This window comes from Gastrolobium bilobum, unplaced genomic scaffold (genome assembly GCF_033153095.1).
Source record: "Gastrolobium bilobum isolate Gb01-03AN ecotype WA unplaced genomic scaffold, APGP_CSIRO_Gbil_v1 utg7242, whole genome shotgun sequence".
NCBI classification, from domain to species: domain Eukaryota; kingdom Viridiplantae; phylum Streptophyta; class Magnoliopsida; order Fabales; family Fabaceae; genus Gastrolobium; species Gastrolobium bilobum.
The window spans coordinates 394,931-409,278 of NW_026898428.1; the positions used below are offsets into that span (position 1 = coordinate 394,931).

Consider the following 14,348-nt stretch of genomic DNA (forward strand, 5'->3'; position numbering starts at 1 on the left):
AGAATTCTTTAACTACCGCTTTATTAGTAAAACCTTTCTTCGTACGTCTTCCTTTGTACCTTACAAAGATTCAATAGAAAAACTGAATCTAAACATAAATATATTTTTATTAACTTACTCTAAAGTCTAAACGAACTTAAATTTTGTTATTTATTGTTGGTCATATTTTTTCTCTCCTTCTACGTTCTTGGTATTGCCTTATCCACTATGCACCACGTTCACGCGCTCCATGCTACATGATTGTACGAGCGGAGATCTCCACCGTTAGTCAAGCGCGTAATCAGACCGTGTTGGTTCAAAACCGGGGATTGCCGTTCTTAATGACGGAGACAAAGGAGACAAAGGGATTGTTGCGCACGCGAGGGGAGGAGCGTGGAAAGCTACCAAAGCTATAGCTGTCAAATATAAGAAGCAGACGGCGAGTACGAATGACGGCGGGTACCACTGTTATAAACAGTGACAGTCAGCTAACGTCGCTTCACCGCCGTTTCCCATTCTCTTTCTTACTCTCTCGCTCCCTCACTCACTCTCTCTTCATAACTTACTGCCTTCTGTGCTTACCTTACAGTTCACGCCAAACGCCTGCACTTTCTCTCTCTTACTCCCTCTCTCTCTACCAAGCAACAACCTCTGTAGTCACTGCATTTCTCGTACCTGGTGTTGTTGGTTCTTCTTCCGTTACTGGGTGGAGGCTAGCAATGGTTGATGATAGGTTTGTGCTGCTATTCTATGCCGGCAACCGCAGGTGGAGGAGGTTTCTGCTGTCTCCTGTGGCAATGGTGCTTCTCGTGATGTTCCTTCTCTCACCATTTTCCTTGTCACTCAGTGAAGAAGGTTTGTGTGTGTTCACGCATTGCCATTTTTGACTCACCCCTTTAGTTCTTTACGTTTTTCTTCTTTCTCTCCGCTCATCAAAATTTTGTCTTGCCTTGTTTTGATGTGGGGTGGGGTTGTTTGCTTCTTAGTACCATTCTTCTCTCTTGTTCGTGGTTCTAGTTTTTACTCTTGTTTTTGTTTTGTAGAAGTACTCAAAATGTAAACTTGTTTTCGTTGGTTTTCCAAGACCGTTAGAATAATGGTGAACTCTTGAGGTTCGGTATGTTTTTAAACTCGTATTACAGTGAAAATGTGTTACTTTTTATTTATTTATTATTGTCTTCCATCGACAAAGTTAGATGTCTTTCGTTGGTTTTCCAAGATCCCTTTGTTGTTGGTTTTGGTGAAACATTTCTGGATAATTTTTTGGGGTGTGGTATCAATAGTGCCTTTTCTATTCGTAGAAAGGTAACATGTGCTTTGAGATTTTATTATTGAACCTATTGTGTAACGAAAAACATATTTTTTTTCTCTCTCTCTCTTTGATGATTTGCCGGCTCCTACTCCATGCTCATATAAGGCCTAAGCAAAGACTCGGAACCGCGATACGATGCTCATCTTTAGTCGACAAATTTACCGGCGAGCATGGTTATTTTTAAATGAGAGTAGGATATTATTTATACAATTATTTTAAGTAGTGTGTGATTTAGACAATATTCTAGGGTTTATGAACAGTATATATCGATTTGAGTGTGTAGGATTTGATTGTTGTTATTCAGGTTCTGTGTACTGCGATTATTTATATTTATATTTTATATCGGTTAGTTTTTCTGCATTTGTATGTGTTTTATTACTTATTATATTACTTATTATAATTTTTAACCTCTTTGCATTTTTTTTTATTTTTAACCTTAACTACTTGTTTAAAACTACACTGCTTGTATGATTTTTTTGTATTGTAGCTTGATGTGGCGTGCACAAATGAAATACTAGTAGTGATGGTTGAACATCATAGGCTATAGATAGATTCATACGCCATTGATGTTTCGAAGTGCTTGACTTTTGAAATTACGTTGAAAATGCGTAGGACAAACATTGATGACAATCAAGGCTTCCTTCAGCAATATAGCAGACGTTCTGCTTGATTGGGATGACGTGCACAATGATGATTTCTGCTCTTGGCGTGGAGTTTTCTGTGATAATGTTAGCCTTACTGTGGTATCTTTGTGCGTTTTCTATCTCTGGGGACTATTTTCTTTAGTTCTCTTAATCTCTCTAATTAGCTACATTTTTCTGTCAACTGCTTAAGTTCATTTTCTCTGTCATGTTTATGAAGGAATCTGTCGAGTTTGAACCTGGGTGGGGAGATATCACCAGCCATTGGTGATTTAGGAAACTTGCAATCCATGTATGTATATTTTGGTTGATGTGGTTCAACCTTTTTACTCTTGTTTTTCCAATCTCAATTGCACTCGTTGCTTTCTATGTAAACTTTGCTTTGAATTGTATCTGAACTCTGCATTTTTGGCAATGACAGAGACCTGCAAGGGAATAAACTAACCGGTCAAATCCCAGATGAAATTGGGAACTGTGCTGCACTTATTCATCTGTAGGACTCTGGTCTTGTTTCATTTATTCTGTATTTTACATGTTGCTCTTGTTTTACTTTGCTGGAGTTTTCCCTTTGAGATAACTCAAATGCTTATCATATTACTTTTTCATGGAATTGAAGGGATTTGTCTGATAATCAGCTCTATGGTGATATACCTTTCTCCATCTCAAAGCTAAAGCAACTTGAGTTTTTGTAAGTTTAAAAACCAGGATATGCCATTCAATATGTAGTGCTGTTTGCCTGAAATGTGAGTCCTGAGATGAATTGGTGAATGCAGGAATTTGAAGAGTAATCAGTTGACTGGTCCTATCCCTTCAACTTTAACACAAATTCCAAACCTGAAGACTCTGTAAGTTTACATGTGGTCATAATTTGAGTTTCGCAGGGCTTTTAACCTTGTGTGTGATACTCAGTTGCTTGGGATGCTCGGTAATGATTTTAATTATTATACTGTCATGTTTACAGTGATCTTGCTCGAAATAGGCTCATTGGAGAGATACCAAGACTCCTCTATTGGAATGAAGTCTTGCAGTACCTGTTGGTTTTATATTTTCTTTGTATAATTTGCAGTTACACCTGTATATTTAATATTTTTGTTACTCTCTTAAAGGTTTTATTTTGATTGCACAAACATGCAGAGGGTTGCGAGGGAACATGTTGACTGGAACTTTGTCTCCTGATTTATGTCAATTAACTGGTTTGTGGTATTTGTAAGTATTCCGACACAGGCACAGCGTGGTTTCTATAAATTATAATGTTGGTACGGATTGTCTTCGTTATGTTTTGACCTTTGTTATTTTGTTTTTACATGAATTCTCAGTGATGTGAGAGGCAATAATTTGACTGGTACTATACCTGACAGCATTGGGAACTGTACAAGTTTTCAAATCTTGTATGTTTAATATTTGGTATGATCAATACGTACTTTTCAATATTTTTGTCATTATTGTCACTCTATCTTTTCTTTGAGTTTCAGGGACATATCATATAATCAAATTACTGGGGAGATTCCCTATAATATTGGATTTCTTCAAGTGGCTACTTTGTGAGTACTTTGGCTGAAAATCATTTCCTTTGTACCTTTTACCTCTTCTTGACAAAGAGGTTTCTTATATTTGATGAATGATAATCAATCCTGTTATATTGAATGTCGAATTATAACGGTAATTATCATGGTATTTTCTGCGCAGGTCACTTCAAGGAAATAGGCTAACTGGGAAGATTCCAGAAGTGATTGGTTTAATGCAAGCCCTTGCAATTTTGTAAGTGTATTGATAATGTAGTTGATGTAAAAATTATACTTCCACATTTTTGGGTTGAGAATGCTTTGTAATATACATATGTTGGTTACCAAGATGTGAGTAATTGTATCTTCGCATTGTTGCAGGGATTTGAGTGAGAACGAGTTAGTGGGGCCAATCCCTCCTATTTTGGGCAATCTGTCTTTTACTGGCAAGCTGTGAGTGGTTTCACATTGATTAAAAAATCCTATTAGTCTTTTTTTTTCTTTTTTTCTCTGATCTCTTCAATTGTTTAGATACCTTCATGGAAACAAGCTTACTGGTCCAATACCTCCAGAACTTGGCAATATGTCAAAATTGAGCTACCTGTGAGTTGATCTCTAATATTGTATCAGGATATTCTTCTGTTTTATGTATTTATTTATAGTATATTTTGCTTCCAGGCAATTGAATGACAATCAACTAGTGGGTGAAATTCCTAATGAAATTGGGAAGCTTGAACATCTGTTTGAATTGTGAGTTTTAATTATTCAATCAAACTGTTGATGACAGATGTCAGTTTTAGACTATTTGTGGTGTTAAGTTTCTTATTTTTCTACTGTTTAGGAATCTTGCGAATAATCATCTTGAAGGATCTATTCCACATAACATAAGCTCCTGCACTGCCTTAAATCAGCTGTAAGATTTCTGAACACTGGTCGGCTGTTATGTAATCTGTTTAAAATATTTTGCTGTTTTCAATAACTTATCATGGAAAAGTGTTCGTTCATTTATTTATTTGTTGCAGTAATGTGTATGGAAATCAGTTAAACGGATCCATTCCATTGAGCTTCCGCAACCTTCAGAGTTTGACATACTTGTATGTTATGGGAAACTGTATTTAGACTTGTTTCATTACATTTGTAGTAGAATTATTCCCTTTTTAGTGATATAAGAATAAAATATTTTGGACTCCAGAAATCTCTCTGCAAACAACTTCAAGGGCAATATACCGGTTGAGTTGGGCCATAGCATAAATCTTGATACGCTGTGAGTTTCATGCAAACATATATCTAACTTAATTAATTTCGCTGTATGCTGAATAATTTTTTTATTTTATAAATTTTTACAGGGATTTATCTAGCAATAGTTTTTCTGGGCATATCCCAGCTTCTGTTGGTTATCTAGAGCATCTTTTGACCCTGTAAGATGGAAATTTTCTAATTCATTTAATCTTAATTTTCCTGGGCGATTGCTGTAGTTCTGATTAATATTTATACGTCATTAATGCAGGAACTTGAGTCATAACTACCTTGGTGGTCCCATGCCTGCTGAATTTGGGAATCTCCGAAGCATACAGACTATGTAAGCTTTCTAGGCCTTTTATGAGTGTTTAAATTCAATGTCCTCTAAATCTGCCTATCCATGTGGTTTTATTGGTGGATAATGATTTATTCTGCCTCTAGTGATATGTCGTTCAACAATCTGTCCGGTAGCATTCCTTCGGAAACTGGTCAGCTGCAGAACCTTGTTTCCCTGTATGTTTAATTCTGAAGTACTTTCTGCTTCTTGTTCTGCATTTGATCTGTTGCTGTATAACTTGTTCATTAATTGTCTTGATCGGAACTGTATCATAGGATTTTGAACAACAACAACCTGCGTGGGAAGATTCCTGATCAACTGACTAATTGTTTCAGTCTTTCCTCTCTGTGAGTATAGCTGACAGCCTGTTGGTTTTCCATCTTTTATATATATATATTTTTCAGAACTGTTTCTGAAGTTTCCCATATATGAGTGTGCTATTTTGGTTTCATATTTTAGGAATTTTTCATATAATAACTTTTCTGGAGTCATTCCTTCTGTGAAGAACTTCTCTCGCTTTTCCGCTGACAGGTATTGCTGAGAAACCTAGTAATTTTTTGTTTTTTAATTTTAATGTATTGATGATTTGTGATATTACATATTGCAGCTTCATTGGAAATCCTTTTTTATGTGGAAATTGGTTAGGATCAATATGTCGTCCTTACGTACCCAAAACTAGAGGTGTGTGGCAACCTTTTTAAATGCCTTTATACACCTGAGTTTTTTTAATTATAGTGAGGCATATTATGGATATCTTTTTTTCTTCAGAAATTTTTTCAAGACTTGCTGTTGTATGTCTCACACTTGGTAGCATCATGTTATTGGCCGTGGTAATTGTTGCTATATATAGATCCAGCCAATCGAAGCAATTAATGAAAGGATCCAGCATAAATGGGCAAGGCATGTTGAATGGTAGATCTACTCGTGATGATAATTTAAAGTTTGCTTGAGTTCTTATTTCATTTTTGTTATGTTGTGGTTTTTTCTTTTCAGGTCCCCCTAAACTTGTAATTCTTCATATGGATTTGGCTATCCACACCTTGGATGATATCATGAGAAATACTGAGAATCTCAATGAGAAATATATCATAGGGTATGGTGCCTCTAGTACTGTATACAAGTGTGTTTTGAAGAATTCCCGACCAATTGCAATTAAGCGATTGTACAACCAGCATCCACACAATTTAGGGGAGTTTGAGACGGAACTTGAAACTATTGGGAGTATTAGACATAGAAACCTTGTCACCTTGCATGGTTATGCCCTTACTCCCCATGGGAATCTCCTTTTCTATGACTACATGGCAAATGGCTCTCTGTGGGATCTTCTTCATGGTAAATTTGCTTTACTGTAGAAATTTCTGCTAATTTTTATGCCAGATTTTCAAATTATTTGTAACAAATGTGTTCATTTATTTGTGGATCTGTGGATTTTAATTATCTTCAAAAGGATAAGATGCATGTTTTTTTAATCTTTTGCAATGTAGCAATGCGGTTTCAGTTTTTGTGCCTTGACTATCCTGCGTGACACAGGTCCCTTGAAGGTAAAACTTGATTGGGAAACACGCTTGAGGATTGCTGTTGGTGCTGCTGAAGGACTTGCTTATCTCCATCATGATTGCAACCCTCGAATAGTTCACAGGGACATAAAGTCTTCAAATATTCTGCTGGATGAGAACTTTGAGGCTCACCTCTCTGATTTTGGCACGGCAAAATGCATCTCAACCACAAGAACTCACACATCAACCTATGTTCTTGGAACTATAGGTTACATTGACCCTGAGTATGCCCGAACATCTAGGCTGAATGAAAAATCAGATATATATAGCTTTGGCATTGTTCTGCTAGAGCTACTTACTGGGAAGAAGGCAGTGGACAATGAATCTAACTTGCATCAATTGGTATGTGTATTGTATGGATTCACAAGTTTTTGGTTAATCCTATACATCAACCTGTCGTGTTAAATTTATATGGTTTATTCATGTTTAGTCCATTGTCTGGGTTCATTATGGCATCATTGGTATGCTTGAATTTATAGTATGAACAGTGCCATTCTTGTGAGTTTTTGATGTCATAGGTCCCTTGCTGTTTAATTTTTTGACCCTGTTTAAAATGTATTTTCAGATATTGTCCAAGGCAGATAACAACACTGTAATGGAGGCTGTGGATCCAGAGGTCTCCATTACCTGCATTGATATGACCCATGTTAAGAAGACCTTTCAGCTTGCTCTGCTATGCACAAAAAGGAACCCTTCTGAGAGGCCTACCATGCATGAAGTTGCCAGGGTACTGATATCACTCCTTCCTGCACCACCCAGTAAAAAAATCCTTGCTGCTCCTGCGAAGACGTTTGATTATGGGCATTTTGTGATTGAGAAGGGACAGCAACAATCCAAAATGGAAGGGCTACCACCTCAGCAGGACAATAATTCATCCAATGCTCAGTGGTTTGTTCACTTTGGGGATGTTATATCCAAGAACACCTTCTGAGTATTCGTACTCATGTATCTATATGATTCATGTTAGAGACAAGTTGAGAGGGGGTGAAAGAAAAAACTAGCTTTTTTTTTTGTGAGATTACATATCTCATTTGTTTAGACTATATAGGATGGGCCATATGGATTGCCTAAAACGTTTTTAATATATTAGAGCTCAAGGAAGTTCTATTGCATATTGTACAAACATTTGCTCCTAGGTACTAGAATCTCTCGAATGGTTTGGGTATAAATATTGCTCGTTTTACTTTAAGGTTCGACTCTGATTACGCCATTAGTGATATGCTCGTACTTTATGCCCTCCATGTGAGAAAGCTGTGTACGAATGAATAAACAAATGTTCGGTGTAAGCTTAAAACTAATTGCTAAAGTAAAGCGTACGTTTTCCTATTTACAGCTAAGTGAGCTAACATTTGGATTAGTAACCTAAATGTTCGGTTTGTGCCTCCTCGATCATCACTGCCAGAATTCCACTTTCTAGAACAAGGATGGTTCTCTAGTCTCCTAGTTGCTTTACTGCTATATAATATTTCTCTAATTGCCGAAGGAATATTGAAAATCCATTGGTTCACCAATACTTGATGGTTATTACATAGTGTTGCAGTCAGAGGTAGCAGTTTTGGAAATTTTAGGAAGGAACGTATACATGCGGAGTAGTGGAGTCGTGGTGCTGCTATCTTTTAGAAAAGAGGATATCTTACATTGCCAAAGTAAATTCTTATACAATCCAAGTTTCACTATCACAACAAAGAAAACCCATAAATTGTAAGAGACTGGACTGAGTAAATTAAAAGAGGTTGATTTAAAATCAGTAGGCAGATGGGAATTTTTGGTCACGAGCAGTTTTGGTTCTTGACTCCTTGATCTTTCCTTCTATATCATCCTGCCTAGAGCAGTTTCAATGTTTGGGAGTACTTTTTGTTCAGCAGTCCCTTAATCATATTGCTGTTTGTTACAATGGAGAAGCATCCAAAAGCTTTCTTTCTTGTGGTTTTCTGCATGATTGATTCATTGAGACAAGAGAGTAAAAGTTGGTTTGAAATGTACTTGTGTGCAATGCCATATGGATTACCAGGTTCCTTATTCTAGTTGGAGTTGTAAAATCTTATAGCCATGCATCTTCATGTAGGACAGGAAAGAAATGCTGTATCGAACATTTTCAAAAAAAGAAAAAAAGTAAAGTGGGGTGTTGGTTATTAGTTATTACCTTTGGTGGATCCCATTTTTTCATTTGAACTGCTTTCCTTCTGTAGCTTCTTCTTCTGCTCATCATAATTAGCTCTCCAAGTGTTGGTGGCCTCCTTGCCATGTCACTGGTATAATCTTCAAGATCCAAATCTTTGGCTTTTAGTTCTAATGGATTTGAAGATACCTTTTCTGAGTGTTCATCCCTTTCAAGGAAGCCAGACTTAGTAGGAGGATACAAAGGAAAGAGGCATTCCAGGAAAGTAGCACCAGTTGGGCTTGACATGCCTGTTGCATAGCTGCTTATGCTACTTTCTGTCTCTGAAGATGCTGGGGAGGATGGGTTTTCCAGCTGGTCACAGTTATGTTTAGACAACGAATTTTTCTGCGGTGGAATGGCAGTAGAATTTTTTGCTGATGAAACAAGACAATTTCCAAGCAAAGATGGAACTGAGCTGAATGATTCATCTGTATCAAAGTTAAATGCTTCAAGCTCCAAGCTAGTTATACTTTCAATATCACAGCTTCTTTCTTTGTATCTGCCATCATAACCATAGTTGCAGGCAACAGAATATCCTGAAGCTGATGCTACATGAATAAGCATTGCCTCTGGTTTTGGAGACACAGAATCCACCAAAACATGTGAGAAGTTAGGAAGAGGTGTTCCAGGCTTTTCTTCCCAAACAAAGGGAACTGAGGCAATTAGTTTGAGTGGTGTTTTAGGCAAATGGACAAAAGAAGAGACCTCTGGCTTCCAATCTTTCTTAGGAATGCCTGGCTTCACTTCCCAAAGAAAAGGAACTGAAGGTGGTTCCCTAACATGCTTCTTCCTCCCTATTTCATCCATTTTTCATTGCTATGGTGCGTTTGCATTAGTCCATCTTATTATAGTTGTCTCAGTGAATAGTAGTGGTTTAGTACCAACTTTTGTTAACTGTACCATTGTGTTCTCCTAGAGATTAGGCATACCTGCCCTCCATCCCCACTATGTAGACTTGGAATATTGATATGCAAACTTTGGAATCCATAGAAACATGAGACCTTTTTTATAATACTTATCGGTGTGACAGCCAACTCCTATATTATTCATTGTCCTCCATATTTTTACTTTTACTCCCTTAAATGTGGTATTGTTTTTCTCACATGTACATATGCTTTGGATGTTTTCAAAATTAATGATAAATTATAAGATTTGAATAATATAATAATAATTTTGTACAGGGATAATATGTTTTGAGATACATATTATTTCGCATCAAAACCATTAAATAAGTTAATAGGCACACTTTTAAATAGATCAATAGATTAATCAGTCAACAAACTAGGCCTTTTTTTAAATAAGCCAAATAAATATATGGTATGAATATTAAATTATTATTATTATTATTATTATTATTATATGTACCAGCCCAATAGGTCTAAAAATATTTTTGAAAGGCATGAAGACTGACTTGTTCAATTAAATTGGCATTATAAAAACCTTGATTTAACTTATTTGTTAAACGAGTAAACACTTTTGTTTTTCCAAAATAGTATTGGTCTGGTGGCAGTGACCTTAAAAAGATTAGAATGGTGTAATTCCATTGAGTATTGGATTGATGAGCACTTTTTTTTTTTTTTTTTTTTTTGGAGGTTACAAGGAATTGAACACAACACCCTACACTACACACACTCCTAACACACACACCCACACCACTAACTTCTTAGAAGCGGTAGCACCATACATATGTTCAGAAGGAGTCAAAAAAGAGAGATTTAAATAAAGAAAAAAATGTGTGTCATTTTAAAGGATGTAAAGTTGTGTCATTTTAAATGAGAGAAATAGATAAATCATGGGGAGAGAGTGGACAAAAAAAAATAAAGGTGTGAGTCTCACTTTTTTGTGAAAATAAAATATTACAAGTTGTATCATTCAAAAGGACAAATATTTTTTCTTTAAATAAAAATAACTTAAAAAAGATAAATCAAAATGAAAGAAAATTTTCCTTCTTTTGAGATAGATATGTTGGCAACTTGGCATTATGCAAGCATTCCATGACCCAACCATCAAACCCTTACCACTCACCATTTGAATTGGGCTTTTGTGCAGCCCAAATATTATGAACTAAAACGAACCCATTAATTGTCCAAAATGGAGAGCAGTATCGTTCTTACATCTAATTCCAAGGTTTTGTGCTCTAATCTGAATATTTGTGCATTCCCTTTGTGATTTTTTTTTAGTTGTTCTTGTAGTTGAGGGTTCTATTCCATGGCCTCTAAAAGCGAAACCGAGAATTCAACCGATACTTCTCCATCATCGTAAGCAAAAGTTTCCATTTTTGTTTTTAATCTCTGTGCCTCGTTCATATCACATTATCGTAGCCCCACCAAGAGGCTTTGTGATTTTGGGTTCAGTGGGGTGTTGAGCTGTGCATAAGGGATAATGGTTGTTTCATTTTCTTCAGGCCAAAGAATGTATACAAGGATCCAGATGATGGGCGCCAACGATTTTTGCTTGAATTGGAATTCGTTCAATGCCTTGCTAATCCTACCTACATCCACTGTATGATTTTCACTTTTAGAGTTTGAGCTTCGTTGACTAATAGATGCATCTGTTTACTGCTTCATTATTATGTATTTGAAAGGTTAAGAATTTTGTTTAGTTGGAAACTAGAAATTAGTTGTGAAAAAAAGGCTGTTGTAATTAATTGGTATTCTTTGACATAGCAGCTAATTTAGGGCAAGATTAGGCATTTTGCTTCTAGTTAGCGTAAAAGGGATTTCCTTAGCAGATATGTTGAGGGATTCGTCAACTTGCTTCATCGGTGTTTTCTTTTTTTCTTTTATCTTTGTTGTTTTGTGTTTTGCTTTGCTTGAGGACGATTCTTTATCTTCCAAACTCTTTGTAATACTCTTCCTCTTAATGAAATTTCCTTTTTATGTATATAAAAATGTGGTATGCTTTGTCATGTAGTGTGTGTATTTGTAATACTCTTCCTCTTTGTTACTCTTTTGAACAGATTTGGCTCAGAATCGATATTTTGAGGATGAAGCATTCATTGGGTACTTGAAGTATCTTCAATATTGGCAACGCCCTGAATATATTAAATTTATCATGTAAGCATCATCTTCAAATTGTCCCACTAAAACCAGGGAGAGGGATTCTATAATACAATTCTACTATGGGGCACTGACTAGTGTCAATTTGGGAAAAAAGGATTACAAATTTTAGTCTAGGGATACATGAAATTCAACAATCCATGTGATGAAGAATTTGAACCGGTTTTGGCATCTTTGTATTTGTTTTGTGCCTGCCCCCTTATTTTAGTGACGTTTGTTGAAATCTATCTGGGTTGCTTTGCTGACGTAGTTAACTCATTTTCTATGAATGCTACGCTAGGTATCCTCATTGCCTCTATTTTCTTGAGCTTCTTCAGAATGCAAATTTTCGTAATGCAATGGCACACCCTAGCAACAAGGTAAATAGCTGTATTTTTTTGCCCTGCTATAAATTAAAATCACACTTTCTCCTGGATTTCATGTGAGATTGCTCGTCAGAATTTACACCATTCTCTGTTCCTTTTTGAATAGATTCCCTTTGGTAGCAAATTTTTCTTGTAATTGTATGAGTTGAGACAAAGGTGGACTTTGATCCTTCGAGTCGTTGTACTTAATTTGAACAATCTCTTTATAGTACAGTCTTTTGTTATATTTGTGAAGGTGATAGTTTTGGGTTTAATTCTCACCCTGTTGTACCTATCTTATGTCACTATTTTGGTCAATTATGAACTTTTCATGAATCAAGCCAAATGACTTGTATTCCATGTCTTAGAATTAAATAACTTTGAAATTGCTTTGCCTTACTTGTGTCTCATGGATTGTCCAAATATGTATTTCAGGAACTGGCACATAGACAACAATTCTACTTCTGGAAGAACTATAGGAACAATCGGTTAAAACACATTTTACCAAGATCACTTCCTGAACCAAGTGCCACTCCTGTACCACCTGCTACTGCTTCAACTCCAGCTCAGCCACCAGTGCCTGCACTGCCACCAGTACCTGCCACAAATGTTGCTGTGACAGCATCATCTACTCAAGCTCCTTCTCCAATGACATATGGTATACCCCCTGGCTCTGGCTCTGCCCTTGCAAAAAATGACATGAGGAATCCTACAGTTGATAGAAGGAAGAGAAAGTGAGGGTTTTATGACATGTAAATTGATTATAAAAAATGATGCGATGTAGTTGAATGCGGTGATCAATTTATTTCTTCCTTCTCAGTTGGGAAATTGAAGTGGTGATTATAAAAAATGGAGTTATTTTTATTACTGTTATTGTTCTTTTTGTTGATTAATTTTCAGTTGGGCTAACACAAAGTTCTGATTGGAAGTCCATATGCAGTTAGTCAAATTTCGTATTGTTTGTAGAAATGTACTATAAAATGATTTTACAATTGACAACTCATTTTTTGACGGTTTTCTCTGCCCGAAACTGCTTTTGTTTGAAGTTAGAAGTGATAAAAGGAAGAGAAAGACGATGGCTGTATACAAATCGAAAAGTTTTGGCTCACAGTATCCCGTAAAGGTGATCCAACTTAATTCTACTTGTATGGACCTTTGTAATGTGGTTCTTGGAACTACTTTTTTTGCATCTTCCTCCAGTTTCTGAATGACTCCTCCTCTAGTTGAAGATTTTGAATAACCAGTTCATAGCCAACCCTTAGGGGGCGTTTGGTTGAGAAGAAATTTTTGGAATACTAGGGAAATGTAATTGATAGGAAAATGAGTTTGGTAGGAAAATATAAAAAAAGTTGTTTGGTTGGAAAAAATTTTACCGAGTAAATTAAGTAAGATTTATAAAGTTTATGTTTGGTTTGAGGTAAAATATAGATAGGAAATAAGTGACAATTACGAAAATAACATCTGCTTCTCTCTCATTCTCAAACACTCACTTTTGTTCCCTCCTTCTCACCCTCTCCTTGCCCTCTGCATCAATCTTCACAGCATTTTCAAGCGTTTGCCCTTCTCTCAGCTTCGATCCTATCTCCAATGTAACTAATTGTAAATTATAATGCGGACACAAATAAAAAAGCTAAAACCCGTGAAACAGAATGGTAATTAATTATTCTTATAGTATCAATCACAGTATCAATCCAAAATTGAAGTAAATTTTTTATTTTTTTTAATTCTCTTAGCTATTGAGCCATTTAAACCAGACTCCTCGTCCTTCTTCTCCTCTGCTCCTTTGCTTCCAATTCCTTCTCTTTCTTTGCCGCAGTCGCCGCCATCTCCGCTTCCTTCAACTTTTTATCGGCGGCCGCCGCCCTCTCCTCGCCTTGGCAGCGCGCACCAACGACACAATCTCCTTCTCGTCCGTGTCGTTTTGGAAGAAGTCGATCTCTCTTGTGCGTGAAACAGAATGGTGGTAGCGAGGGTACGATCAAGTTCTCTTTTTCTTTTCTTCTTTTCTTGATTGTTCTCCCTCTTGAGTTTATGAGAGCGAGCAAATTAAGATGCAATGAAATGGTTGTGCTAGTTACATTTTTATGAGAGCAATCAAATTAAGATGCAGTTGCAGCAAAAAGAATAGAAGAGGATATCACGAGGGTAATTTCGGTAGCTTGAATTTTTCACTTTTCAATTTAGATGGTTATCGACCAAAACCCACATCCAAGATTGC

At 36.3% G+C, this 14,348-nt stretch overlaps 3 protein-coding genes across 3 annotated transcripts; 2 read left to right on the forward strand and 1 right to left on the reverse strand.

Annotated features, from left to right (window-relative positions):
• Positions 1-428: 428 nt before the first annotated feature.
• LOC133316261 (LRR receptor-like serine/threonine-protein kinase ERL1) lies at positions 429-7,497 on the forward strand. The gene is made up of 27 exons (XM_061517991.1): positions 429-834; positions 1,904-2,042; positions 2,153-2,224; positions 2,354-2,425; positions 2,549-2,620; positions 2,706-2,777; positions 2,894-2,965; positions 3,067-3,138; positions 3,249-3,320; positions 3,405-3,473; positions 3,619-3,690; positions 3,816-3,887; positions 3,966-4,037; positions 4,113-4,184; positions 4,276-4,347; positions 4,457-4,528; positions 4,627-4,698; positions 4,781-4,852; positions 4,942-5,013; positions 5,115-5,186; positions 5,286-5,357; positions 5,470-5,541; positions 5,618-5,691; positions 5,779-5,916; positions 6,004-6,342; positions 6,541-6,908; positions 7,132-7,497. Exons 1-27 carry the CDS (start codon positions 429-431, stop codon positions 7,495-7,497), a joined length of 3,267 nt encoding a protein of 1,088 aa, XP_061373975.1.
• Positions 7,498-8,310: 813 nt separating this feature from the next.
• LOC133316262 (uncharacterized) lies at positions 8,311-9,534 on the reverse strand. The gene is made up of 2 exons (XM_061517992.1): positions 8,710-9,534; positions 8,311-8,385 (listed from the first exon to the last, which is right to left on the reverse strand). The coding sequence occupies exons 1-2, from the start codon at positions 9,532-9,534 to the stop codon at positions 8,311-8,313; spliced, it is 900 nt and encodes a 299-aa protein (XP_061373976.1).
• Positions 9,535-10,854: 1,320 nt separating this feature from the next.
• On the forward strand, positions 10,855-12,979 carry LOC133316249 (mediator of RNA polymerase II transcription subunit 31). Its single transcript, XM_061517976.1, has 5 exons — positions 10,855-10,985; positions 11,132-11,229; positions 11,687-11,783; positions 12,067-12,145; positions 12,566-12,979. Exons 1-5 carry the CDS (start codon positions 10,936-10,938, stop codon positions 12,866-12,868), a joined length of 627 nt encoding a protein of 208 aa, XP_061373960.1. The 5' UTR covers positions 10,855-10,935; the 3' UTR covers positions 12,869-12,979.
• Positions 12,980-14,348: the final 1,369 nt, after the last annotated feature.

Bases quoted from the DNA above. Each gene is read 5' to 3' on its own strand.
- LOC133316261 (XM_061517991.1), top strand. From the start codon at position 429: ATGACGGCGGGTACCACTGTTATAAACAGTGACAGTCAGCTAACGTCG. The intron at 4,348-4,456 runs GTAAGATTTCTG...TATTTGTTGCAG, and splicing joins TGCACTGCCTTAAATCAGCT to TAATGTGTATGGAAATCAGT. The intron at 4,853-4,941 runs GTAAGATGGAAA...TCATTAATGCAG, and splicing joins CTAGAGCATCTTTTGACCCT to GAACTTGAGTCATAACTACC.
- LOC133316262 (XM_061517992.1), bottom strand. From the start codon at position 9,534: ATGGATGAAATAGGGAGGAAGAAGCATGTTAGGGAACCACCTTCAGTT. The intron at 8,386-8,709 runs GTAATAACTAAT...TGCTCTAGGCAG, and splicing joins AAAAATGGGATCCACCAAAG to GATGATATAGAAGGAAAGAT.
- LOC133316249 (XM_061517976.1), top strand. From the start codon at position 10,936: ATGGCCTCTAAAAGCGAAACCGAGAATTCAACCGATACTTCTCCATCA. The intron at 10,986-11,131 runs GTAAGCAAAAGT...CATTTTCTTCAG, and splicing joins ACCGATACTTCTCCATCATC to GCCAAAGAATGTATACAAGG. The intron at 11,784-12,066 runs GTAAGCATCATC...ATGCTACGCTAG, and splicing joins GAATATATTAAATTTATCAT to GTATCCTCATTGCCTCTATT.